Source organism: Phalacrocorax aristotelis, chromosome 1 (genome assembly GCF_949628215.1).
Source record: "Phalacrocorax aristotelis chromosome 1, bGulAri2.1, whole genome shotgun sequence".
Classification (NCBI taxonomy): Eukaryota; Metazoa; Chordata; class Aves; order Suliformes; family Phalacrocoracidae; genus Phalacrocorax; species Phalacrocorax aristotelis.
The window spans coordinates 1,171,636-1,181,102 of NC_134276.1; the positions used below are offsets into that span (position 1 = coordinate 1,171,636).

General features: G+C 70.3%; 1 protein-coding gene across 1 annotated transcript; it reads left to right on the forward strand.

The window, feature by feature from the left end:
- The first annotated feature begins 319 nt into the window (after positions 1 to 319).
- STARD10 (StAR related lipid transfer domain containing 10) lies at positions 320 to 8,964 on the forward strand. Its single transcript, XM_075103461.1, has 6 exons — positions 320 to 600; positions 7,055 to 7,202; positions 7,437 to 7,540; positions 7,771 to 7,888; positions 8,471 to 8,523; positions 8,617 to 8,964. The coding sequence occupies exons 1-6, from the start codon at positions 439 to 441 to the stop codon at positions 8,842 to 8,844; spliced, it is 813 nt and encodes a 270-aa protein (XP_074959562.1). The 5' UTR covers positions 320 to 438; the 3' UTR covers positions 8,845 to 8,964.
- Positions 8,965 to 9,467: the final 503 nt, after the last annotated feature.

A 9,467-nucleotide genomic window follows, 5' to 3' on the forward strand; every position in this document is an offset into this window, starting at 1 on the left:
CACAGGGCGTGTGTGCAGGGGGTTGCACGGGTGGGGTGCGTGTGCGCTGGGGGTGTCTGTGCAACAGCCGTCTGCATCTCTCTGTGTGTCCCCATGCTCCCGGTGCCCCCCCACCCGGGCTGTGACCCCGCCCCCGGAGCTCCCCTCCTCGGTACTCCCTGTGCCCCCCCCGCCCTCTCCTCCTCCCGCCCCGGTGCTCCCGGTGCCCCCCCCACGGGCTGTCCCCCCCTCCCCGTACTCGCGGTGCCCTCCCCGGCTGTCGGCCCCGCCCCGGCCCCGCCCCGGCCCCGCCCCGGCCCCGCCCCGGCCCCATCGCGCACCGCGCACCGGGGATGCCGCCGCCGCCTCCCCCGTAGGGCCGCCGCGACCCCGCGGCACCGGCACCAGCAACGGTGTTGGTGGGCGGGGGGGGGGGCGGGGGTGGGGTGTCGCGGGGCTATGTCGGGTCGCGATAGCGTCCAGATCCCCGACGACCGGGACTTCGGGGCGTTCCGGGCGGAGTGCGAGTCGGAGCGGGGCTGGAGCCTCACCTACAGCAAGGCGGGGGTGGCCGTCTGGGTGCAGCTGCTGGAGCCCGAGCGAGCCCTCCACAAGATCAAGGTGAGACCCCCCCCGCACCGGCACCGGGCACCGGGGGGACCCAGCGCCCGGGGGGCCCCGGGGGGCAGCGGGGGACGGGGGACGGGGGGGGACCGGGAGGCGAGGGGGGACCCTGGGGCGATGACCCTGCGGTGAGTGGGGGCTCAGGGCTGAGCGGGGACCCCACCGCGAGTGGGGACCCTCGGGCGACGCAGCACCCTGGGGTGAGCAGGGACCCCATCGCGAGTGGGGACTCAGGGGTGAGCCAGCACCCAAGGGCGAGCAGGGATTGTGGGTGCCAGCAGGAATCTTGTGGCAAGTGGGGACCCTGGGGCGATGCAGCACCTTGGGGTGAGCGGGGACCCCACCGCGAGTGGGGACCCTGGGGCGATGCAGCACCCTGGGGTGAGCGGGGACCCCGCAGTGAGTGGGGGCTCGGGAAGAGCCAGTACCCTGGGGGAAGCAGGGACTGTGGGTGCAAGAAGGAATCCTGTGGCAAATGGGGACCCTGGGGTGATGCAGCAGCCTGGGGACAGCGGGGACCCCAGGGGTTATTGGGGACCCTGTGGCAAGTGCGGACTCGGGGGGTGAACTAGCACCCTAGGGTGAAAGGGGACCCTGGGGGTGAGTGGGGACCCCAGGAGTTAATGGGGACCCTGGGGCAAGTGGGTGCCAGGGGACCCTGGGGGAAAGGAAGGACGCTGGGGTGAGCCAGCACCCAAGGGCGAGCAGGGACTCTGGGTGCATGTGGGAGTCCTGTGGCGAGGGGGGACCCTGGGGTGATGCAGCACCCTGGGGTGAATGGGGACCCCAGGGGCGAGTGGGGACCCTTGGGTGATACGGCACCCTGGGGCGAGTGAGGACTCAGCTGAGCTGGCACCCTATTGCAAAGGGGGACCCCGGGACAAGTGGGGTCCCAGGGGTGAGCTGGCACCCCAGGACAAACGGGGACTCTGGGGCTGAGTGGGGACCCCAGGACAAGCAAGACCCCACAGGTGAGCTGGCACCCTGGGGTGGGCAGGGACCAGTAGGGACCCCTGGGGACAAAGGGGTTGCACAGGCGTGGCTGGGGACTCAAACAGGGACAAACAGGGACCCTGGCGGGTGTGGGACCTGCCTGTGTTCCCCCCACCCCACCCCTGGGACCCCCCCAGCACTCCCTGCATGGAGGAGATGTGGCCAGGCCCGGGCTGGGGGGGCTCCTGGGGGCTCCCCCCCGCTGCCAGCCCTGCTCCGTCCTCACCCCGTGTCCCCATCGGGCTGCCCCCGCCTGTCCCCTCACCCTGCGGGGTGCCTGCTGCAGCCCCCTCTCCTCCCGTACGGACCGGAGCTCCCGGGGCTCTCGGGGTGGTCCCCTCCAGCGGGTCCCTGCCCACCCCGGCGCCCGTTTGCCGGGCTGGCACAGGCGGGCCTGAGCGGCTGCGGGGCTGGCGTGCCGCCCAGAGCCCATCGGGTGGGCTTTGCTGGGGGAAACCGGGCTGCCGGCTCGGATCCTTTCACCTTAAAAACCAGGGAGCGAGATCCCGGGGCGCAGGGAAGAGCGGGGCTGCGGTGCTGAGTGTGCCTTGGGGGGCGGCGCGGGGTGTCCCGGGGGGCCCACGGGTAGGTGGGTGCACGCTCGTCCCTCCGGCAAAGCGGGCGCACGGGGAGTGTTAGCGGGGACCGGGCACTGGGAACGGAAGGGAAAACTTGGGAGAGGAGCGGCGTCAGGCTGGCGTTGCCGGTGGCCGCGGGCCGCCGTGCCACGCCGGAGCCTCCGGCTGGCGTCTCTGCAGGGCTGGCTGCTGCCACCGTCCCTGCCAGCCTTCCCCGGTGCAACGGGCTCCGTTGCCCTCGCCGCCGTGCCGAGGCCCAGCAGCGAGCGGCGGCAGCCCGGCGGGGTCGTTGGCGGAGCGGAGGCGGTGGCGGCGGTGCCGCGGCCTGCTCCCACGCTGCTCTGCAGCAGCCGCCGCGCAAACAAGCGGTGCCGGGAGTGCCGGGGAAACCTGTCCCTGGGGTGGTGGCGGTGGCAGGAGCACCGGCTGTGCCCGGCTCCCACCACGCCTGCGCCCGCTGCGAAATCGCCTCTGCACCCCGGCGTTGGCCAGCGTGGCAGAGCCACGGCTGCGTGTTTGGGCTGCGGTGACCCCGGGACAGGGCCCCGCCATGCCCCGGTGGCGGCAGCCTCCGGTGCCGTAGCAGCGAGCCCGGAGCGGGGAGACAGTCTTTTGGGGTGTGGGGGCTCCCTGGCGCTGCTCCCCCCACATTGGGACACGCGGCCAGCGGGATGCAGAGCACCCATCTTTGTGGCGTCTGGGCATGTCCCCGGCCGCGCTGGCGTACGCACAGCGCCGTGGCCCCCCGTGCTGAGCCCCCCCGCCGTGCCCCCCCAGCCCTGCCGCCGGCTCCTGGGGCGTTGCTGCATCCCAAAATGTCTCCGGTGGGGTTGGGGTGCAGCAATCTGTGGAGATACTTGGGTGCGAGCACGCAGCAGGGTGGGTGCTGGGGTGGGGGTGTGTCCCCCACCTGTCCCCTGCCCGTCCCCCACCCGTCCCCTGCCCATCCCAGCAATCCCAGTGTGCCACGTCTGCAGCGACCGGCGTGGCAGGTGCGCACCAGGACGTCCCGGCCCAGCACATCCTGCCACGGGGCGGTCGGTAGCCAAAGGCACCCCTCACCCACGGGGGTCCCCGAGCCGTGGCAGCGCCCCAGGGCTGGGGCAGCACGGTCTGTCGCTCTCTATGCCAGGGGGAGCCCAGGCTTGGGGGGCTGCTCGGTTAAACCCCACGGAGGAGTCTCTTCATCCCAGAAAGTCCAAGGTCCCTGTTTACCGCGGGGGTGGTCACCTTCCCTCCAGCCACCTTTGCTCCCCACGCCTGCTCCTCTCGCTGTGTCCCCCCCAAAGCCTCGCCAGCCCCGCGGGGTGCTCTGAGCCCCCTCCACACCAGGTCCTGGCCCCCCCCGCACCCTCCTGGCCGGATTCTGCTCGGAAAGATCCTGCTGGTTGTTTATATGTTGATGCCGTGCGTGTGCTGAGTGGCACGGTGCTGCTCCAGGCAGGGATTGGGGAATGCGGGGGGGACCCACAGACCCTGCGCCACCCCCCTGACCCCCAGCAGGACCCAGACCCAGTGCCTCCCACCGAGACCGGGCTGCTCCCTCTGGATTTTGTGCCATCCGGCGGGACAGGCACACGTGGCATCGCTGACGTGGCCCAGCGGGGCCGAGCCGGCGCGGTCGCCCCCCACGGCGCAGCTCCCTGGGGAGGGGGCTGGGGGCTGCCCGCTGCGCCTGGCACCGGCAGCCTCCCAGGAGCTGTTTTTCCTCGCTGTTTGCTCGCTGGCTTTCTCGCTCCTGCTGCTGCTTTGTAATTAAATGAAACGCGAAGGTCTCGCCCTGCTCTGAAGCGGCTGCCGTCCCCCCTCTCCTCTCCTCTCCTCTCCTCTCCTCCCATTAGGGATGCAGCTCTCGTCTAACCTGTTTTCTGGAGTCTGGGAACAAGTTTGTGCCACCGGGACCTGACACAACCCAGGGCTGATTCATCAGCCGTACTGGGGGTTTCGATGGCCTCGGGGCTGCCCGTTAACCCTCGCGGTGCCCGGGTTGGGGGACCCTGGCTGGGACCCCCCCTCTCCTCCCCGGTGGGGCAGCAAGCTGGTGCGTGGGGGACCCGAGTGTCCCTGGGAAGGGGCTGCTCCGAAAGGATGGCCAGGAGCCATCCCGTGGGACGCACTGGGGAAGCTGGAGCTTTGCCGGGCCTTGCCGGGGCCGCCGGCGTGGCCGGGCTCTGGGACACACGCGCCGGCCGTCGCTGCCTGGCTCCCGCTCGTTACTTATTCATCGGGTCACCTTGAGACGCGGCGCCCGCTCGCTAATGATTGCGCCGAACATCGGGGCGGCGGGGGGAGATCTTCTCTTTAATTAATGACCTGCGTGGCCGTGGCCGCCGGCGCTGCCTGCACCAGGCGCCCGGCACCCCCGGAGCCGGGGATACCTGCTCCGGGCAGGAGGCGATGCCGGTGGCAAAGCCAGGGCTTCGTAGCAGTGCCGGCATCCTGAGGATGCGGGTGGGGGGTTGAGGTGACCCCCATGGGAGATTTCCTCCATCGCAGGGGACCCCTCAGCCCCCAACCAGCTGGGTGGCCTCTGTGTGTCCCCAAGGTGGCCACAGCCCCCTCCCTGAAGGCGAGGGGGTCTCCCCCTTGGATCTGCTCCTGTCCCACAGCCCGGCACGCTGTCGGCTGTCCCCTCATGCCCAGCACATCCCCAGCCCCGGGGACTTCTCCTCCTGGTGCCAGCGGTGCCGGGCACGGTGCGGGTGCCCGCAGGCAGCCCCCATCCCGGGGAGGGCATCGGGGCAGAGCCTGGCACGGGTGGCCCCTTGCACTCATTGCGTTCACCTCCCTCCTCTTGTTCTTCCTTCCTCCTCCTCCTCCTCCTCCCCACCACGTAGACGTCAGAGTCAATATTGACTCAGGGCTGGGGCGCGCGCTGCTCTGGGCAATTCCCGGTGGCACCGTCCCCTCTCCCGGCAAAACGACCCCCCCCTCGGCACCCCCGGGGACGTGAGTCAGGCAGCCGGTGGCACGCAGGCAGGTCCTGAGTCACCCGGCTGGTCCTGCCCGCGTGGGCACGGCTCGGCCGACCTGCCTCGCCGCTTTCGGAATAAACGGGGGTGGCAGCGGCGCCCCGGCCGGCGTGGGCACGGCGCCGGGGGGGCCTGGGTGCGGGTGGGGAGCGGGGTGGTCCCCAAGCACATCGCCCGGGGCTGTGCTCCCTAAAACGGCCTTGCAAAACTGTCCCCTTCTGAGTTTTTGGCCAAATGGAGGCTCACGTGGCGGGGTTGCAATGCAAGACACAGCGGGACAGGCTCCGACCCGGGGATGGGCTCCGTGGGGTTGGGGACACTCCATGGCATAGGGGACAGGCTCCATGGCACTGGGGACAGGCTCCATGGCATTGGGGACGGGCTCTGTGGGGTTGGGGACAGACTCTATGGCACTGGGGACAGGCTCCATGGCATTGGGGACGGGCTCTGTGGGGTTGGGGACACTCCATGGCATTGGGGACAGGCTCCATGGCATTGGGGACGGGCTCTGTGGGGTTGGGGACACTCCATGGCATTGGGGACAGGCTCTGTGGGGTTGGGGACAGGCTCCATGGCATTGGGGATGGGCTCCGTGGCACTGGGGACAGGCTCCATGGCATTGGGGACGGGCTCCGTGGGGTTGGGGACAGACTTGGGGTTGGAGATGGACTCTGTGGGGTTGGACAAGCTCTGTAGGGTTGGGGACAGGTCCCGGGGGTTGGGGACAGGCATGATAGGGTTGGAGATGGGCACTGTGGTGTTGGGGACAGGTTCCATGGGGGAGGGATGGGCTCTATGGGGTTGGGGACAGACTTGGAGGCGTTGGAGGTGGGCTCTGTGGGGTTGGGGACGGGCTCCGTTGGGTTGGGGACAGGCGTGATGGGGTTGGAGGTGGGCTCTGTAGGGCTGGGGACAGGTCCTGTGGGGTTGGGAACAGGCTCTGTGGGGTGGGGACGGGCTCCGTGGGTGGAGGATTTGGCTCTGCGAGCCGCGGTCGTGCCCCACTCGCTGCTGGAGGGGCCAGGTGCAGGGACGACGAGCCCCAGCGCCGGGGGCTGCCTTCCCAGGGCCGGGGGTCTCCAGTGGCCGCGGCGCCTTCGCCCCTAAAGCTGGTCCTAAAGGAAGAGCCTACCAGCAGCCCCCTCCTCCTCCAGCTGCTAAATGGGAGCGAGGAGGGGGCACAGCCCAGCCTGGCCCTCCCCATATGGGTGCTGGGTGCCTGGGCCCTGGGGGGTGCTGGTGTGTCCTTGGGGAGGGGCCGGGGGCCGGTGGCATTCAGTGGGGGGGCAGGATGCCGGTACCCACCACGGAGGCGCCGGGGGCACATGTGTTTGCCGGGGGTGCAGGAGCAGCATCCCCCCCGCCCCACGGCACGGACCCCTGCACCGCCCCACGGCACGGCTCCGGCGGCCCTTGGCCGTGGCCGGTGGCATCCCCGCTGCCGGGGGAGGACGGCAGCTTCTCCTTTCTTCTCGCCTTCCCGAGGATTTGGCTGCCATGGTTACTGGAGCTGCTCCTAACCTGGGGGGGGGGGGGGGGTGCTGCTCCCTGCTCCAGCCCCCCCGGCACGATGCTCGCTGCCCCACCGGCCCCCCGTTGCACCCTGGGTGCCCCGTGCAGGGGTGCTGCTTCGGGGGGAGGCCAGCGATGGGGGAAAGAGGTGAGGCGGGAGGGTGACCCCCCAGAAGGTCCCCCCAGCACCTGGGGCTCAGCTCCGCGCTGCCTCGGGGCGTAGCTGGCCCTGCGTACCCGGGCTGCAAGGTGGCAAACTGGGCCAGACTGGGCCGAGCTGCTGGTTGGGATCCGGCTCCTCTGAGGGGGTTTTGCGTTGGGTTTTGGGGAGCCTGAGCGGAGACCCCCAGCCCGGGGGTCCCCCCGGGGCGGTTTCTCACCCGCCCGCCCCTGCAGTGCAGGATGGAGTGCAAGGATGTGCCGGCAGAGACGCTCTACGACGTGCTGCATGACATCGAGTACCGGAAAAAGTGGGACACCAACGTCATTGAGACCTTCGACATCGGGAAGCTGACTGTCAACTCCGACGTGGGCTACTATGCCTGTGAGGAGGGGGCTGGGGGGGGACGCAGGGGGGGAGCTGAGCCCTGGGGCGGTTGTGGCAGTACCCCTGGGTTCAGCACCCGTGGGTTTGGTGGGTGCTGGGGTGCCCGGGTATCGCTGGGAGCTGCCGGGAACCAGTTCAGGAGGGGTTTGGGGGGCAGGCTGGGACCCCCGTGAGGGATGCCCGCACTGTGGGGGGGGTCTCACCCCCACCCCCCACCACTGCTGTCCCCAGGGAAGTGCCCCAAGCCCCTGAAGAACAGGGACGTCGTCACGCTCCGCTCCTGGCTGCCCATGGGCACCGACTACATCATCATGAACTACTCCGTGAAGCACCCCGTGAGTCCCCAGGGGGGGCGGGGGGGCAGCCGGGGGCGCTGCCCCCGCTGCCATGGGGCTGGGTTTGCCATCAGAGCTCGGGGGGAGGCTGGAGGCATCGGGGGGCTGCGGGGTGGGGGTGTCAGAGGAGCCCTGCCTGCTGTCGGTGCTTGCCTGTACCCCGTCCTGCCAGTGCCACTGACTCGGGGGTGTCCTGTCCCCCCCCCAATCGCTGTCCCCCCACCCTGCAGAAGTACCCCCCCCGCAAGGACATGGTGCGAGCTGTCTCCATCCAGACGGGCTACCTGATCGAGGGGACGGGAGCCAAGAGCTGCACCATCACCTACCTGGCACAGGTGGACCCCAAAGGTAAGGGGGGGGCCCCTGCTCCCGCGCCCCAGGGCTCGGCCCACCCCAGTCCTGCCTGCGTGTCCCTTGGGGAGAGTCACCCTCCGGATAGGGGTCCGTCCCGACGGAGCAGCCGAGCTTAATAAATCGGGCTGGAAGTTTTCTGGAGCCGGGAGGGGTGGGGGACTCCGGGACTGGGGGTGGGGGGGCTCAGGGATGGGTGGTGGGGGCCCGGGGACAGGCAGCAGCAGGCAGGGAGGCAGGCAGGAGCATCTCGGGATGCAGCCGGAGCCAGACTGGGAGCGCTGGAGCAGCGCCAGGAGGAAACATTTTGGGCCCTTTCGCCTGAAATATCCCTTTTTTTTGGGGTAGAAGAGGTGGCCAAAACGCAGAAATCGCCTTTTTTTTTTTCACTTAGCAAGAAGCAGTTTGGGTTGAACCCCAATTTCCCCGCACTGTCCCCACTCCAGATGGGTGTCCCTGAGGAGGGTGACCCGGCGGGGGGGGGGGGGCTGGCGCTGCCGTGCCCGGGGGTCCCGGCTGTCCCGCGGCTGGGGGGTGCCGGGGGTGCCGGTCCCAGCCCCGCTCCTCTCGTCCCGGCAGGTTCCCTGCCGAAGTGGGTGGTGAACAAATCCTCGCAGTTCCTGGCCCCCAAGGTGAGTCGGCCGCACTGGTGGGGGGTGGGGGTTCCCATGGGGGGGGCGAGGGGCGCCCTGCCCGGCTCAGCTCCAACCCAGCCTTCATCCCAGGCGATGAAGAAGATGTACAAGGCTTGCCTGAAGTACCCGGAGTGGAAGCAGAAGCACAACCCGCACTTCAAGCCCTGGCTGTTCCCCGAGCAGAGCCGGCTGCCCGCCCTGCCGCTCTCCGAGCTCTCCCTCCAGCACGCCGACTCGCTGGAGAACATCGACGAGAGCTCCTTGGCCGAGACCAAAGACGACCGCGGCGAGGCCAGCGACGAGGACAGCGTTAACTGAGACACCCCCCACCCCCAGACCCCCACCCCACCCCACCCCCCCTCGGGGGGGGGGCTGTTTGGTCCCTGCCTTGTGTCCCCCGTCCCCCCCCCCAAATGCAGTTTGTGCCCGTCTCTTGCACGCGCGTGCACCCACGCTTCTGCCTCCGGTGGGGCGGGGGATCCCCCTGCTGCAGCCCCCCGGCCCGGGGGCGGCGGGACCGTGCTGGGCACCCCTTGCCCGGGGGCTGCCCCCACCCGCACCCGCCCCGGGGAGGGGAGCAGGTCCCTTTGCAGCCACCGCAGGGCGCTGACCTTGTCCCCGCCGGTGGCAAACCCGAAGTGCCCTTCAGCTCTCGCCCTGGGAGGGGGGGCGGCAAAGGAAAGGGGGGGAGCCTGCCCCTGCTCCCCCACCCTGGGGGCACCCCCCTGCCCCTTCCCCCCACTCCCCTTCTGCTCCCCTGCCCCTCGTCCCCATCTCCTCCTGCAGGACCCCTGCCCGGGGCGACCCCCAGGGGTGGGGGGACTTGGGGGTCTGCACCCCAGGCATGCTGGGGGGGTGTCTTTGGGGTCTTGCAGCACCTCCAGGCATGGGGGGGGGGGGGGCTTAAGGGGCTCCTGGCTCGTCCAAGCATGCGGGGGGGG